The following is an 18136-nucleotide window of genomic DNA, read 5'->3' as shown; positions in this document are numbered from 1 at the left end:
CTGTTTCTCAAACTAGACACTCTAATGTACTTGTCCTCTTGCTCAGTTGTGCATCGGGGCCTACCACTCCTCTTTCTATTCTGGTTAGAGCCAGTTTGCACTGTTCTGTGAAGGGAGTAGTACACAGCGTTGTATGAGATCTTCAGTTTCTTTGCAATTTGTCGCATGGAATAGCCTTCATTTCTCAGAACAAGAATAGACTGACGAGTTTCAGAAGAAAGTTCTTTGTTTCTGGCCATTTTGAGCCTGTAATCACACCCACAAATGCTGATGCTCCAGATACTCAACTTGTCTAAAGAAGGCCAGTTTTATGGCTTCTTTAATCAGGACAACAGTTTTCAGCTGTGCTAACATAATTGCGAAAGGGTTTTCTACTGATCAATTAGCCTTTTAAAATTATAAACTTGGATTAGCTAACACAACATGCCATTGGAAGACAGGAGTGACGGTTGCTGATAATGGGTCTCTGTACGCCTATGTAGATATTCTTTTAAAAATCAGCCGTTTCCAGCTACAATAGTCATTTACAACATTAACAATGTCTACACTGTATTTCTGATCAATTTGATGTTATTTTAAAAAAACAAGGACATTTCTAGGTGACCCCAATTTTTTGAACGGTAGTGTGTACAGTATGAGGCTGTGGTTGTGTATTTGTGGGAACTTTATATCTCAGTTCTCTGTCAGTACAGTCAGTGTGTATCTGTGTAAACATGTGTGTGATTTTATCTCCACCCAAGCAATAACCTTGTGGAAAAGTCAATGTCAGGTTTTTCCCAAGCATACTTGGTACATATAGATAGATATATGTGACTAATGATACAAACATATGGAAAGATGATCAGCCAAGTGGATTTTCCCCTTAGGCTTGTACAAGCTTGTTTTGCTAACCTGGGGGAGTAGAGACAGCTGCTTCAACGCTAAACCTCTCTACGCGGCCTCTCTGGCTTCCTCCCTCTGTCTATTTCTAGCTCTCTCTCTCTCTCTCTGTTTCTTTTGCTTTCTCCTTGGCCTTGCATTCTGCCTCTGTGAGAGTTCCTTTTCATCATAGAAATCAGAGTAACACACAACTTCTCTCCCTCCCTCATTCTCTCACTCTCTATTTCTCTCTCCTCTCTCTCCCACTCCCTCTCTCCCTCATTATCTCTCTCTCTATATATATATATATATATATATATATATATATATATATATATATATATATATATATATATATATTATACAGTACTAGACAAAGCTGCCATTAAGGCAAAGGGTGGCTACTTCAAAGAATCTCAAATGTAAACATTTTTTTTATTTGTTTAACCTTTTTTTGGTTACTACATGATTCCATACGTGTTATTTCATAGATTTGATAAACATAAAATTAAAGAAAAACCCTGGAATGAGTGGATGTGTCCAAACTTTTGACTGGTACTGTATATTTCCCTCCTTCACTCTCAGTGCTGGCTCTACCCCAGCTCCATCACCTGATCCCTGATGGTGAGGTCACCAGTATTAAGATCAACCGTGAGCCCTCGGAGCCCCTGGCCATCAGCATCGTGGGGGGCAACGAGACCCCCCTGGTGCGTATCCTCATCCAGGACATCTACAGGGAGGGGGTAATCGCCCGGGACGGACGCCTGCTGCCCGGAGACATGATCCTCAAGGTCAGTTTTTGTTCAAAGTAAGGTGGAGTACTATTCGCCATGTATGTGACTGAGGGGCGGCAGAATGTTGGGTGAGGTGAAGAATGTTGAGCCAGTAACTGTAAGGTTGCTGGTTCGAATCCACGAGCTGGCAAGGTGGAAAAATGTGCCGTTCTGCTCGCTCCCCGGGCGCCTCCGCAGCTCTTTGATTCAGAGGGGTTGGGTTAAATGTGGAAGACATATTTTGGTCAAATGCATTCAGTTGTGCAACTGACTAGGCATCCCCTTTCCCTGTATGTGTTGTGTATTTGGATTTCTCATCACAGCATATAATCTGAGACTTAACTCCACCTCTCCCTCTCATCTTCAGGTGAATGGCATAGACATCAGCAATGTGCCCCACTGCTACGCCCTGGCCACACTCAAACAGCCTTGCCAGCTGCTGCGACTCACAGTGCTGAGAGAGCAGCGCCACCGTTACCGCTCACACTCGGGGCACCACGGGCACCCCCACGACGCAGCCGGGGGCTACCCGCCTCATGGCCTCCCCCATGGCCAGCCCTTGAGGGACGACAGCATCCACGTGGTCCTGGCTAAGAGCACCCCAGAGGAGCAGCTGGGCATCAAGCTGGTGAGACGACCAGAGGAACATGGAGTCTTTATCTTCCACCTGCTGGAAGGCGGCCTGGCGGCACACGATGGGCAGCTCAGCGTCAACGACCGCATCCTCGCCATCAACGGACACGACCTGCACTACGGAGCGCCAGAACACGCCGCTTTACTCATCCAGGTAAGTCTGCAGGAGCTAGAGGTTAGGGAGCATTGGTTGGTTGTGGTTTACAATGGTTGGTAATGGTATGTATTTCTTGTCTCTGGGTCCTGTGATATTATGGCTAATAGTGGTGTGTAGTTCTGGTTAATTGCACTCTGTTGGCTGGCTTTGTCCCTGTCCATTGAGGTTAATTGTGGTTAATTGTTGTGTGTCTGTGGTCGACTGGGCGCTGCTCTACTGCTTGGCTGAGGCTCTGCTTCCTGGTGGATGCTGGGTAATTGCGGTGGTGTGTTTCTGGTTGACTGTGGGATATAGCTGTAGCTGTGCTCTCTGGGTTTTTGTCTGAGGAGACTGGTTTGCAATTGGGGTTCTCTGAGGACCCAACATGGCACACAGCAGACTGTTGTTGTCAGAGATTAAGAACTGGCTGGAAACCGATTAAATTAGTCAAATTAAGGCGCTAACGAGCTGGACTGGGTAATTTAGGAGGTAGCTCTGCGACACAGAGAGCACAGGCACTCTCAAATGAGCAACACGGGAGGGCAAGCTGTGTGTGTGTACTCACGAATGTGTGTGCATGTGCTTGTGAGTGTGTGTGTGTGCGAGAGTGAATGAGGGAGTGAGTCACTGTGTGAGTGGGTGGACATACAGCCTGAAAAAGAGACAAAAGAGAGAAATAAAGAGCATGAAAAAGAAAGTTAGAGGAAAGGTTGTAGAGAGGTGAGAAATACAGACTGTTAGAAAAATACGTTTAAAGGTGAGTTTTTGAGTTGAAATTGAATAAGTCATAGTGAGAAGGTGAGGGCAGCAGAAAGACTGCAGTATTATGAGAGAGAAGAGAAAATGTGGGTGAGAGTGACACTAAACAGGCTGCTTCCTGATGCAAGTAAAAGGGTGCAATTGAAATGTGTGTGTGAGTGAGAGTGTTTTGTACACCACACATGTTTATTATTTGTGTAAACCTCTCAGGGGTAATAAATGTTTAACATATTTTACTGCCTGGCCAAGCTCTGTGTGGGTGATTTCTTCCCCCTTGAGCTGTCTTAGGGGGTTGGTAGGAGGAGGTAGAAAATGTCCACAGGTTTACCTCAGGGCATTTCTATGTATGAGCACCAACATGTGAAGCTCATAGGATTATATCAAATTGGGTGTCAAGTGAAAGCTAAGGGAGAAATTAAAGCATCGATACATACAATTCCAAATGACAAAATATGCATAAGTAAAGGCTTGGATTTCTGAATAGACAGATGGAAACGGGGTCTTAGAAAACATCTACTAGAAATGAGTGCAATTCATGATGTAATTCCATAACCGGGTGTAAACCCACTTCACTTACTGTCGTAAAATAACAAAACATTTAAAAAAATGTAAAACTCAAGGTGCCATGTCATACAGTAGCTTACAACGCATTATTTCTGCAGATGTGGTCACATAAAAACCTAAGGGAGATTTTACCATAAATCTGTTACCAAAATTTGCTTCTACACAGTTCTTCCACAAAATAAATGTTTGTAATGTTAGTCTAAATTGTTAAAAATTAGTCCTTGTGCATGGAGTTGTATGGTTTGTTAAACTTTGAAATCAATGCTTTTTGGCATTGATTTTAAAGTGAAAGAAAGTAGTCAAAGCGTTCCATTATCATGGAATTGCCGCTAATACTCTACCGTCAATTCAGCATCTGGGATGAGCAAGATGGGCCTGTTTGAGCTGGTATAGTTTCTGTGTCTGAGTCTAGTTATGTGGCAGTGAAGTTATTTTTGTTAAGTGCTTGTTTGGATATCTGGATCAACTTCAGTGAAGCTGTATTCAATGTTTATTTATGGGGCTCAACCATGATATTCTTCTACAAAGTGACTGTTTTGAGTTTGTCATTCTTTTTTAATTGCTATGTGTGTCTGTCTGGTTCTGAGCTTGGTTGTGTTTGTGTGTTTGTCTCCTGTAGGCGAGTGAGGAGCAGGTCCACTTCATAGTGTCTCGTCAGATCTGTTTACCCACGCCTGACATTCTGCAGGAGGCTCCATGGGGCATGGACGGCCCTCCTCCATACTCCCCAGTGGACATGGAGCATACGCTACTGGTTAGCAATGCATAAAATGCATGACGCACGCACAAGCATAGGCACACACTATCATTAACTGAAGACTGATAGTTTTTATCAAAGATTCTCTGTAATTAGTTATTACGCGATCAACTGATTAGTCACGTAACTAATTAACTAGGATGTCGGGGCACCAAGGAAAAATATTCAGGTTACAAAGTTATCATTTCCTAAAATAACTTTTCAGATATTTTATCTGATCAATTAGTCTTCGAATTAATGAATTATTTACTTTACCTCACGTTAGTCTCATTCCAAACTTCGTAAATTGTTGGTTATCTGCACGAACCCAGTCTTCACTATGAGTCATCCATACATCAAGTGTCTTAAATCATTTATTTATTACTAAGCTTCTTATGGAGGTGATCCCTGCACAGGGATAGCTCAGCGGAAATTTCAGAGCGCCACCTATAGTACTTTACTTAGTACTCGTTAAATCTCAAACTTTCATTAAAACACACATGCCAGGTACTGAATTAAAGCTACACTCGTTGTGAATCTAGCCACCAAGTCAGATTTGTAAAATGCTTTTCGGCGAAAGCATGAGAAGCTATTATCTGATAGCATGCACCCCCCAAAATACCAGCACGACACGTAAACAACAGATTTTGCGGTAGCCGGCGCTACCCAAAACGCAGAAATAAAATATAAAACATTCATTACCTTGGACGAGCTTCTTTGTTGGCACTCCTATATGTCCCATAAACATCACAATTGGGTCTTTTTCCCGATTAAATCCGTCATTGTATACCCAAAATGTAATTTGCTGAAGGCCAGTCTGATGCTGCAAAAAGTCCATTTACAAGACGCAACGTCACTTTTTAAAATGACAAAAGTCGCCTATAAACTTTTACAAATCACTTCAAACGACGTTTCTAACCCAACTTTAGGTATTAATAAACGTTAATGATGTATCAAATTGATCACGGGGCGATCTGTATTCGATAGCAGCAAGTCTGGAAAACATCGTCCATTTTTTCAGTTTTACAACATACTGTGGTGCGTCAGAAGAAGGGAGGGGTCTATTTGTGTTGCAACCAGGGATAAATGATTCTGATATTGATAGCAATGGTGACATCGTGTGGAAGCTGTAGGCGTTTACAGGGGGTTCGCATATATTTTCTCTCGTCTTAAACAATTGATTGAATGGCGGACGAATATTTTTTGTTTTGTTTTTGGTAAACAGTTTTACCAGGGATTTTTACTTTTAAACACGTTCTGTTATAGCCACAGACCCGATTTAACCAGTTTTAGAAACTTCAGAGTGTATGTATCATATGCATATACTATATTCCTGGCATGAGTAGCAGGACTTTGAAATGTTGCGCGATTTTTAACAAAAAGCTGCGAAAATTCGCATCATCCATAACAGGGTTTCTAACTAAGTAATTCACAGAAATGCATAAACAAACAAACAAAAGGGGTAAATGTGGTTACATGAAATGATAGGAGACAAAAGGGGAAGTGGGGGCCGACTAAGAAGTCACTGCAGAGTGATAATTATAACAATTAAAATGCTAATCCTTTGCACATGAACGCTCACTCATTCGGGAACAATTGCAATCAATACATATATTTCCTCTCAGTGTGTCGTCTTGATCGCTGGTGAAAAGTTCATTTCTTTTGTAGAACTGTCCATCTCTCTCTCTCTCTCTCTCGGTTGTGGTTAGAGGGGACATTCGTTATAGGATGGATGTTTCGGCGGTTGTCGTTCTTCGTGTTCAATGATACCGAATTCCTAGCTGCAGACTAGTAATTAAAATCAAAGACTTGTTCTTATTCTGTCGGTATCGATAGTCTAAGACTTTTAACCACGTGGTATGGTTAAAAGATTCAGCAATGGTCTACAACCTTTGTCTTCCTAATGGAGAAAAACATGGTCTGCAACCTTTAGCCATCTCGTAATTGAGGTAAGCTCGGTCTGCTGATCGAAAACTCGAGTGGGGGTTTTATTCGGAATGGCAGAAAAGGGCGGTCCCAGGATGTCTGACCCTAACTGGGCTCAGGGGCGGTCTTCTGATTTAGTTCAAATCCAATTCCCTTTTTTAGTTTTCCTTCATTAAACAGTCCAAAATCACATTGTAAAATTGTGTAAACAGTATCATACTCACTCATTCATCTTATACAACAATTAGATGTAAACCTCATATCTGGGGCTATTATATAAACAGTGTTATGGTAATGTGGCCACCGTCTCCCATGAGCTTCCCTAAGTTGTGACAAACGGACCAGTTCGTAGCTGGATTCTTCACCGATCTTTCATACTTTCTCCGGAAGATGAAATTTGTTCGTACCTCAAGTTCTGTGAGGTGGAAGGATTTCCTTTGTTCTCCATGAAATTCTACTCTCTCTATACTGTGTGTCCATGAGGAGATTCTCAGGAATTTATGGCGTCTCTCTGACCACAGCAACCTAGTTGAAGGAGGAAAGGGGGAGGCAGGGAGAGGGGGATGGGCTTGCTATACCCAACGAGGTCACCGTCATGACAAGGTTATACACACACTAAAACCCCAGACTTTGAGCTCTATTCAATCCGTGTTGCGGAAGTTCAGCATTATAGCGTGATTGAAATGGAAAGGCAATGTTCCTGCATTAGCGGAGACAACATTTACGGGAAAAGCTGCATATGACGGCTCAATCGGAAATTACCTTAACATTTATATTGCGCAATCTGTAATGCTTCAGCGATACAGACTGAAAGAGCTCTTTGTATTCCTGCCTCTTCTTCTCATGTTAAATATTCCCTTTTATGTGAAAATGATCCTGAGCCGTACTATTCTTCCATCAAAGAGGAGCGTGTCATTCCTGACTGTGCCAAAGTGTTCCGCTCCTCTCAGAGTGCCATGTGTGTTTGCCCAGAGCAGCCGCCTCTCTCTCTCTCTGAGCCTATTATCCATGAAGAAAACATAGTCAGGATTTACACACCTCCACGCTTAAACAGGATTTTCTCCAGCTCATTATTGGAGCTGACGAATTCCGTTGTTCTGATAATGATCAACTTCACAGCTCTCGTCTCGCTTTCTCTATTTGAGGTGTTAATTCTCTCAGACACATTGTTAAAACTGGAGAATGTGTGACGCCAGAGTGAAGTGGTACTGTATTCTTCAGGTACAGTCCTTGGAATCAAAGCTAGTTGAGAGAGAATGAGGCTGTAATAGAAAGAACCCTGCAGAGATAGCAGGTAGCAACAATAACAACGTATTATCGTTCTGAGATAAGCTAAGCCACCTTCAGCAGGACTATCATATTTAGACTAAATCTAACCAGACCTTTATATTGTGTTGTAATATTGGTCTTAAAGCCCCCATGCAGTCTTTGTAATTTTATTTTAAATCATCACTGTATGTCTAATAAATCACTGTCTGTGTTTATTTAATGAAAGAAAAAAAACATTAGGAACATCTGCTCTTTCCATGACATAGACTGACCAGGTGGATCCAGGTAAAAGCTATGATCCCTTATGGATGTTACCTGTTAAATCCACTTCAATCACTGTAGATAAAGGGGAGGAGACAGGTTAAATCATTATTTTTAAGCATTGAGACTATTGACACATGGATTGTGTATGTGTGCCATTCAGAGAGTAAATGGCCAACATAAAAGATGTAAGTGCCTTTGAACGGGGTATGGTAGTAGTCACCAGTTTGAGTGTGTCAAGAACATGCTCAACAGTTCCCTGTGTGTATCAAGAATGGCCCACCACCCAAAGGAAATCCAGCCAACTTGACACAACTGTGGGAAACATTGGAGTCAACACGGAACGCTTTCAATACCTTGTAGAGTCCATGCCCTGGTGAATTGAGGCTTTTCTGAGGGAAAACGGGGAGCAACTCAATATTAGGAAGGTGTTCCTAATGTTTTATACACTTAGTAGTTATTGTTCTTCTTTGGCCCTTGAAATGCTCAGACTGATAGGATGGTCTAGAACCCACCCCCTTACCCAGATGAACAGTCAGTCAATGGTTGTCACGTCCTGACCATAGAAAGCCTTTATTTCTATGTTGGGGTAGGTCAGGGTGTGATTGGGGGGTGTTCTAGTTTATTATTTCTATGTGTAGTCTAGTTTTTGTATTTCTATGTTGGCCTGGTATGGTTCCCAATCAGAGGCAGCTGTCTATCGTTGTCTCTGATTGGGGATCATATGGAGGTAGCCACAAACCTGTTGTTTGTGGGATCTTGTTTTTGTATTGTTGCTTTTGAGCCCTACAAGGCTGTTCGTTTGTTTGTTTGTTTGGCTTTATTGTTTTTGTTGCTGGTTCACATTCAAATAAATTATGATGAACCCAAATCACGCTGCGCCTTGGTTTACCCAATACGATGAGCGTTACAACGGTCTATTATAATCAGATCACATTGTGACATGATGTAGGACAAAAGTTCCATCCCACCTGAACAGGCTGAAATTCCAGAAAAAATGTTTTTGTTCAAACAGAGGTGCATTCGACAAGACTTCTGTTTGTGAACGCTCACGGCGAACTATGTTTGTTTTCAACAGATTCTTTCTGGTAAAACAATGGATAGAACACGTAAAATGTTGATTTTAGCTGCAGCTTCTGCAATAATCGATGACTCTTTAGACCCTGGTACTGATGTCACGTACTGGCTACTTATTTTAGTGTGTATTGACAAGAAAAAGTGAGCATCCGATTGGAAGAGTTAAGGGTTCTGTGAAGGAAGTCATCCCTCGATACAACGACTTTGTCTTTCCATGTCATTTTATGATGTTCCAAGAAACCTTGCAGTTAATTTGCATGTGTTGATGATCTCTTTGTTTTGATTAAACTAGCCTAAATAAAGTTGTGTCACAAAAATCCTCAATGATGTAGCTAGCTAACGTTATCTATAAGCACGAATGCATCCCAGACTCTTAGTTAATTGGCCAATCAGACAGCTGTGTGGGTGGGGTGTACAGTCATCCAACCAGGCTGTACATTAAGCATATTATTTATATGGCCCCTTATCTATCGACAGTTGCACAAAGGGGAAATAATAAAAAAATTACAAATTAAGTACAATGTAACCTATAATGAATAATACATCATTGCTATTTGCCTCTGTCTTACACACAGAACAAAGGCAGGACAAAACTCTAAGATGACAAAATCCAATTTGGCTGTTTTTCAGATATTGTGTGAGGAACTCATCCCTCTGGTTCCATACAGAGGAGAACGACTGGAGGATTGTATGTTAGCCTCTCTGTGGCTGTTGGCCAACTGCTCCAAATAGTAGATGGCCAGAACCAGCTGATGCCCACCTACTTCAAATGGCCAACACCCACTCAGTTTTCAGTTCTGGAGGCTGGGTTCCAGGGGATCAGAGGGTTCCCTGGTGTGATTGGGTGCAGAGATGGCACCCACATTACCATCAGGGGGCCCTCCGAACATCGGGATGCCTACACTAACTGAAAAGGCCAGCCCAGCTTCCAGCTGCAAGCTGTATGAGACAGCCAACTTTGCGGGGAAACGCTTGTTTTGTGCATGATGCAGGGTGTACAGGACCAGCGATGTCACCTAAATGCCCACCCTCTTATCCCCTAAGCCTGGATCTTATTGTCCCATTCAGGGATAATGGTCACCCAGTGGAGGACCACAAGCGATTCAATGCAATCCACAGCTCCGCCCGAGTCCAAATCGAGAGATCCAGTGGCCTCTTAAAGTGCATTTGGAGGAGGCTCCAACATCTTGACATGCTGCTGCTGGAGAATATTCCAGATGTCCTCGCCAGTGCCTGTGCCCTCCACAAAATGGCCCTCATCCATGAGGGCATCACAGAGGACTTGGATGAGGACTATGTCGTGGCACAGGCACGTAACATCGAGCCAGCCCCTAATCCTGCAGACAACAGAGGACTTGGATGAGGACTATGTCGTGGCACAGGCACGTAACATCGAGCCAGCCCCTAATCCTGCAGACAACAGAGTGGCCCTACGTAACCAGGCTGCCCAGAAGAGGGACAACAAAATGGGCTCTAAACAATAAAATAATTGTTGTTGCACAATGGAGAAAATTGTTCTGGTGTCCATTTTTTTTAAGAAATAGCACTTTTAATGGTTTAGATTAAATAAATAAAAATGTAATAGACTAACTTTATTCCAGAATGAACTTGCATAGAGAACAAAAAAATAACTGACAGAGAAAATGTAATACTTTTTTAATGATATTGTATTCATGAATAACACGAATATACAATTTTGAAACATAAAAAAAAATGGATTTGCTACTCACTGCTTATTCCAAAACTAATTTGCTTCAATAACAATCACTGCTCATTGACAAAAACATTTACTTCAATTAAAAATCACTGCTCACTCAAACTGTTTTTACTGCTCATTCAACAAAAACTATTTACTTCAATTTTCACAACCACTGCTCAGCGAGACGCTGCAAAGCATGAGTAAACTTTTCCAAGCGAGAGTTCCTGTCTTGCTGAATCTGGGTGCTATGTCTGCAGGCTGAGCATTTCCTTCATGGTTGCGGTCACACTTTTCTTGGTTGACCTTTTAGGTTCACATTGCTGTGTGTGGATGTCAGTGTGAGGAATGTGAAGGTTGGGTGCTGTATGTGGCTGTGTGTGGGTGGAGTTTTTGGGGTGTGTGTCAGTATGAGGAGGGTAAGAGTTGGGTGTGCAGTTTTTGTGGATGTAAGTAGGAATTTTGTGGTCTGCAGGTGTATGTAGGTGGAGGTGTTGGGATGTGTGTCAGTGAACAAAGAAACAAGACCTCCTCCTTGGCCGGTTTTCGTATGCCTGTCGAGGATAGCCTTATACCTGAGTAAAAACACACGCAAGATGCGAGACCGAGTTGCAAAAGCATAGTACAAACTATGCAGTGGTCTGTGTTGGACAGAGAGACTGGTCTGAGAGCTACGTGCATGGACAGGTTCAAACCTGAGAAGAACCAAGCCTCCCCTAACCACTGATACAGGATCAGATTTATTTCACCTCTTAATTGTTAACTTTAGGATTGTGTGAATGTTACATGTCCCCCCCCCCCCCCCCCCCCCCTCCGTATGGGGCCTCAAGGTGATCAAGTTAGCTAATACATAGCTACTGTGTTAAATCCAGATATAGATAACTAGTCTTCATAACTTGACAACAATATTGTGTAACACCTAACCACAGATGAAAGGGGAAACTATTACACTAGCTAGGTAACATAATGTATCTAATGTTAATCCTCACCTAGGCTTTTCACCATCATCGATATCCAATTCTTGATCAACAAGAAAATTAACATTTGGGTATCTAGTTAAGTAATGACACACTTGCTATAATGATTTTGTGATAGTAGCTAGGCTACTGTACAAGTTGGCGTAGCTGGCTAACTACCTTTCAAACCAGTAGTCCGACAATCTTGTTGTGCATCTCCTCGCCTCGCCGAGGGTCAAATAAGATGGAAAAACTAAACCAATGTGAAAAACAAATAGAAGCAATGAAGAAAAACCATACATGATTCATATAATGTCTATTACGTGTAGTTATTCAATACATACAGTATGTAAATCATTTTCTGTTCACCGCGCACTACCTCTTCGGGCTGTTAGCTTATGTGTGCGAACGTTTGCCACAAACTGTATTTAAAAAAAAAAATGATGTTCACAAGCTTAAGCTAACATTAGCAAACTTTCGCAAACTATTCCCCTTGTTGAACGTGCCTCAGCTTTTACACAAAAAGGCATTATCATTGTTTTCACAATTTCAGAGTGTTATTTCGACCTCAAAATGTGGAAATATCATAAAAAAAACTGGAAATCATGTGTTTAACTACACTGCCCCCTTAATGAAGTTGGCTTCATATCGTGTTTTAATATTGGTCTTAATGAAGTTGGCTTCATATCGTGTTTTAATATTGGTCTTAATGAAGTTGGCTTCTATGGCTGTGTTTGTGTCTGTTGGAGGGAAACCAAGCCAAGCCTAGGAAGGAATTCCATGGCCGTCAGCAATCCTTGTTTTACTGGAAGAAAAACAGGACCATACTGTACAATTCTTTAATTTGAACACACAGAGATACAATTACAGACACAAAAATACACACACTCACACACACACATTCTCACACAAAACACAAGAAAACACACTGGATGCAAACAAACAACACAGATAAACACTATATTGTAAACACACATCTATTACAGTTTAACCCATAACATTTCTCACATTGCAGCCCTCCCCTCTGTCTTGTCCCCTCTGCAGGACTCATGTGAGAAGCCGGCATGTTATGAGAAGACGGTGACGCTGGCCAAGGAGCCCCATGACTCCCTGGGGATGACAGTGGCAGGGGGCATGTCCTCCCGCGGCTGGGATCTCCCTGTCTACGTCACTAACGTGGACCCCAACGGAGTGGTGGGACAGGAGGGATCCATCCGCAAAGGTACCAGCCTGGTGATAAACCTTAAACATCACAGTCTCACACACACTCATACAATTATACACACTCAGGCACAGTCTCTCTCTCTCTTTCACTCTCACTCAGTCATACAGTAAATCAAATCCAATGTTCTGCCAGGGAATTTAGCTAATATTTACCTGAATTGCTCCAATATTGACTTTGATAGTTACTCTGTTCCATGCAGTCCCTGTTGGTCTTCATGATGCCAGAGCTGGTACTGCAGACAGGTGTCATGTGTGTGTGACATGTCCCTTGTGTAGAACAGACAGGGTGATTGAGAAGAAACACTCAAATTCCTGTTTCATTACCAAGCTTATTTATTCAACAGGAAACGCAGGGATGGTTACTGTTCAGGGCTCGCCAAATTAAGTATAACACACACACACACACACAACCACTGACACACACACACACACACCACACTCAGATTTTGTTAAGAAGGTTCCAGAGGAAATGACAGGCTGCTTTTTATCAGCTCATTATACAAAATCAGTCAACTCTGAAATAGACCAAACACAAACAGACTCCCAAAATGATTGGACACATTTGTGGCAGGCCTGTTACGGCTATATACTGCAGTGTGTGAGAGTATAGGTGTGTGTGTGTGTTTGGGTGTCTGGGTGTGGGATGTCAGAACATCTGAGGAAGCTCTCTGTGCCGGGCCAGATATCAAAGGGCAGTGGAGGCATTTAAACCCAGAACTACTCATCCTAGGGATCCGCCTCAGATAACCACAGTACAGAGAGACCAGACCTGTCTGTTCTTCTGAATACACAATACTCTACATCTGTGTGTGTGTGTGTGTGAGAGAAAGAGAGAGAGGAGAGTGAGGATGTGTGTATGATATTTAGTGTTATTCCCCTAGCCTTTAGCAAAAGCATAATTCTGAGTGTGTATTCCTGTGCATTCCTGTGTGTATCAGTAACATGCATATGTTTGTGTATACAGCTGTCTACATAATAATTAACCAGATTGTACCCTAGTGTGTGTGTGAATTTGCATAGTGCATCCTAATCAAAGGGGGTGGATGTTGTCCTTTGAGCGAGCCTCCACTCCAGATAGCAGCTGGCTGTGCAGTGTGCTGCGGTGCAGTGCTATGTGTCCAGCACTGTCTAAGCCCACTTTGATTATCTGGAAGTTATTTGGTCCCACTGCTTTGTGTTCCTGTGGGAGAAGATTGAATATTCAATAGGCAGACGAGACGAGTCCTTGTCCCTGGGAACTTTTGCTTTTGAAAGGCATCAGAATCAGACAGTGGTCAGGGCAACAACACTGTGCTGAGTGGTGCTGTGTTCTGTCCTCCCCTCTGCCTGCAGGTGACATCCTGCTGAACGTTAACGGGCTGGACCTGACGGGGGTGACGCGGGGCGAGGCTGTGGCCAACCTGAAGAACACCACCTCCCCCGTGGTGCTCAAGGTCCTGGAGATGAGGCCTCCGGAGGAGAGCCAGCCAGAGTTCCCCTCGCCACCCTGCCTCTCACACTCGCCCACCGACAGCACCAAGCAGAACCTTGCAAAGCTGCCACACACCGATGACTACTCCCCACTGTGGGTGTCATGGTTGCAGCTGCCCAGGTGAGTAGCAGTACCCCTCAGCTAGCCTTCTTATTCTATATCTCAAAAACCTTGCGCTTATCTTGTTCTACCAGCACCATCTTTGCTGATAACTCGTTCAACCAAACATGCATCATTCGTTTGCTTACAAACGCGCATCACTCGTTTACAGCCAGTAGTGATCCAAAGTCCCCCCCCACCTCCAAACTTGTATTCTTAGTTTGCATCCCTGGGTATGTCCATTTCTCTACAGATCTGCCACTGCTGGTATAAAAACCTGCCCTTACTGTAGTTATTTATTTTTTAACTACTGGAGTAAAATAGAAACTCAATTTCTCCCCAACCGGCAAAATTGATTAGAAAAGTGAAAACCAACTAGTGATTCACCATGGGAATTCAGTCCAAATGGGCAACAGTTCCAACAGGATTTGAATGTAATTTTCACTCACCCCCGGGCACTGTATTTTCACAGCTCTGCCTCACCTGGGAGGGAAAGCCATGTCTCCATTCTCATTGAATGACAGCCAAGCCGTTGTTTTTTTTTACGACAGACTGCCACGGGACTCTGCAATCTCACTGCTGAACATATGCAATCTCACTGCTGCATATGTGCACACAGTACAGGATGGGCACACATTTGAATGCTGGCAGCAGTCTAGAGATTCCCTAATCCCCCTTTTTGTCCCTTGCAGGCACCTGTACTGCTGCAAAGACATTGTGCTGCGCCGGAGCACCTCAGGCAGCCTGGGCTTCAGCATCGTGGGGGGGCAGGAGGAGGTCAACTGCAATCAGTCCTTCTTCATCCGTTCCATCGTGGAGGGCACACCAGCCTACAACGACGGCAGGATACGGTACAGACTACTAAACCTATATCTCACACACTGGCCAGAGGACCTATATCACTGCATGTTTGCTGAATCTTCTATTTTTCTGTGACAAATTATGTCCAGTATTTACCTTATCGTTACAGTAGTCTTGTATTTACACACTGCTAGCATTGCTATATGGGCCTCCTTTACTATACTGAGTCCATCTCTATGGTTGTTAATCCCTGCATTAACCCCCCCCCCATTTCTGTGTGTAGATGTGGGGACATTCTGCTGGAGGTGAATGGCAAGAGTTCGTGGGGGATGACCCACACAGCCCTGGTGCGTCTGCTGAAGGAGCTGCGGGGCAGAATCACCCTGACCATCGTGTCCTGGCCTGGAAGCCTGCTGTAGCCCCGCTGCAGCCACAGGGAGGGGCCAACACTGACCCAGGAATGTGGGCAGAGCTTTTAACTGGATTATAACACTGAGCCCTACCGTATGGGATGGGCTTTCACTAGTGATGTAGCTATGGAAGGCGGACCTTAAGAACCCTGACTCCTGATGGACAGCTGAGACTTTGCTAGGAGTTCAGAAGAGGCCAACCATCCATGTGACTGGAATTTGACCAAACTCCCCAGAGACACTGAGCTGGGAGGAGCTGGATCTGTGGCCCTACCCCTGGGATGTTCGGAGCAATCTGATTGGAGGAGAGGCTTGTTCGATGGCAACGCATCCAATGAGGGGGGTGGGTGGGTGGTTGGGAGGGGACACAAGTTGCCAATTCCATTGGTTCTATGTTAGGGTATGCATTTCATTGGACTCACATTTCTTTATTGTAAATGTTGGCTATCTAAAAAAATACTGACTCAAGCAATTGTACTATGTTTCTATTTCTTTCAATGATTGTTTGATGGCCTTTCAATATAGGCTTTATTACGTTTGTATTAACAGTGGTCATCATCTTCATCTGTTGGACTGAAGACACATTGCCACATAGCCGTTTGTGTTGAGATGTTTTCAGAAGCTGTTGCTAAATTATCAAAACACTGGCAAAAGTATAGTAAAAAAAACAAGTAAAATTGTGTTCATAATCTGTTAAAAGTAATATTAAGGTGACATCGTGGAGGCCTTACTGATTTTCCTACTTTTGAAAAGAAAAAAAAAACCTGACTTGGTTTCTGTGTGTTTCCGTGGATGTGTCTGGTCTAGGGCCATTTAACGCAGTTCTATCACATGCTTCGGCCTGCGTAGTATATCTGATGGTACCTTTTGGTAACATAATCAATAAAGTCATTGGAAAAGGACACTTGTCTGTGAGCTTTGGCAAGGGTTGTGGTTTGGGTTCATGTTAAATGACCTGGGATAAGATATTATTTAGCACAGCTCACTGAAATTCTAACTATTCAGCTGAGGTCCAGTCAGCTCCTTTATCCAAACCTATCCCTTAAATGCAACAAAACAAACACCTCTCTCAGGTGAGACAAAATATACAGGTTGTATTCAATGTAAACATAAAACAATGATTTGGTTTTTCACCTTCAAAGTAAACTAAAACATATTAATATCAAGAGAAGCCGTCCAGTCTCTGACAGGTTAAACAGAATGCATGAGGGTCACACCGGGGCCTCCTATTGGCTGGTGAGAGTCACTGTGGGCTCAGATAGGTTGGCTGTCCCCCTCCTTACTCTCATGTCTTCTCCTGCTGCTACTGTTAACAGACACAGACAATCACTGGTTGCTTACACTGTCTACCTCAACAATGTGTGTAGGAGTGTGTGTGTTGTACCTGCATGAGACTGCATGTCTCCCCTCTTTGTCTCTGTCTCTCTTCTCTCAGTGTCTCATCTCCCCGTAGTCCCTGTACCGGTGCCACTTCTCCTCACTGCAACAACAACTCACTGGTCAATAACCACAAACACTGCTTCCCTACTGGACACCACTGAAACAGTCTTCTTGTTGGACAATGGAAACTAGAGAGTGGCAGAAGTAGTGCGATAAGCCAGGTAACATTCTATTGTCCCATTTTCTCTGCTCATTTCTGTAGAAATGCTGGGCCCAGGGGACCAGATGATAGCAGCACCTTTACCCACAAGGCTCTCTGTTTGGCTTTAGTTTAATAGCATCCTGTGGTGAACACAATGCCCACCTCTGTCCTCCTGTGATCTTTAGATGAAAGCAGCCCCCCCCCCCCCCCTCTCGGCTCAACAAACAGCTCCATTATTTACTGGAGGACTCCTGGTCCCACAGGGCCACACTCTTTCACACCATCATTCACTAATCCCCCCCCCCCCCAGCACTCTCTTTGTCACACATGTACGCGCATACACACAATGGAGGGGTATTTTATGCTGGACATAGTGACAGAAACTGAAACAGACGTGCACCTCCAGTCTCTTAAAGTGTCAGTTTCTCTAAGTAGAGAGAATACACATGTGCATTAACTTTACAAATAGACACATATGGTGCTCAAAAGCCATCTGACATAGACAGCTCATCCAATTGGAACGTGAAAAACACCCTTGCCAAAGCATAGAGAGAGAGAAAAGAGAAGAGAGAGCAGTGGAGTTGAAGGACTCATTAAATATTTGGGCACTGGGAGTTCTCTTAGCAGCGGGAGTGCAGACCTGAGGGCCTGTTTGCAGTCTTCCACAGTTGTTAGCACTAACACACTTATACCCACTTCACACAGAGTCACTGTCACTGAATGAAGAAGTGTTCGTTTCCTAGTGCAGGTTTCATACAGGAAAACATTGTAAGTGTATGCGAGAGAATGAGCTATGTGTTCCTCTAAGCCTGGGGATCAAGAATGTGTTTCCAAATTCAGTCTCTATTAACACTATTAACACAGAAAGAGAATGTTTGTGTCACTTACATATTGGTTACCGTTAA

The 18136-nt window shown here is 43.3% G+C and overlaps 1 protein-coding gene across 10 annotated transcripts in view; it reads left to right on the top strand.

Moving 5' to 3' along the window:
- Positions 1-16551, top strand: part of LOC110524556 (E3 ubiquitin-protein ligase LNX) — a 109553-nt gene extending 93002 nt beyond the window's left edge. For all 10 annotated transcript variants that reach the window (XM_090235987.1, XM_021604330.3, XM_021604331.3 and 7 more), the window contains 7 exons: positions 1444-1649; positions 1999-2418; positions 4343-4477; positions 12689-12866; positions 14201-14459; positions 15131-15289; positions 15523-16551. In XM_090235987.1, coding sequence (XP_090092113.1) covers positions 1444-1649; positions 1999-2418; positions 4343-4477; positions 12689-12866; positions 14201-14459; positions 15131-15289; positions 15523-15658 — 1493 coding nt within the window. In that variant the 3' untranslated portion in view covers positions 15659-16551. The remainder of the gene's footprint in view (positions 1-1443; positions 1650-1998; positions 2419-4342; positions 4478-12688; positions 12867-14200; positions 14460-15130; positions 15290-15522) is intronic.
- Positions 16552-18136: the final 1585 nt, after the last annotated feature.

This window comes from Oncorhynchus mykiss, chromosome 5, assembly GCF_057628025.1.
Source record: "Oncorhynchus mykiss isolate SJ-2025 chromosome 5, ASM5762802v1, whole genome shotgun sequence".
NCBI classification, from domain to species: Eukaryota; Metazoa; Chordata; class Actinopteri; order Salmoniformes; family Salmonidae; genus Oncorhynchus; species Oncorhynchus mykiss.
Note: the sequence above shows the minus strand (reverse complement) of the source record. Positions and strands in the feature narration are given on the sequence as shown.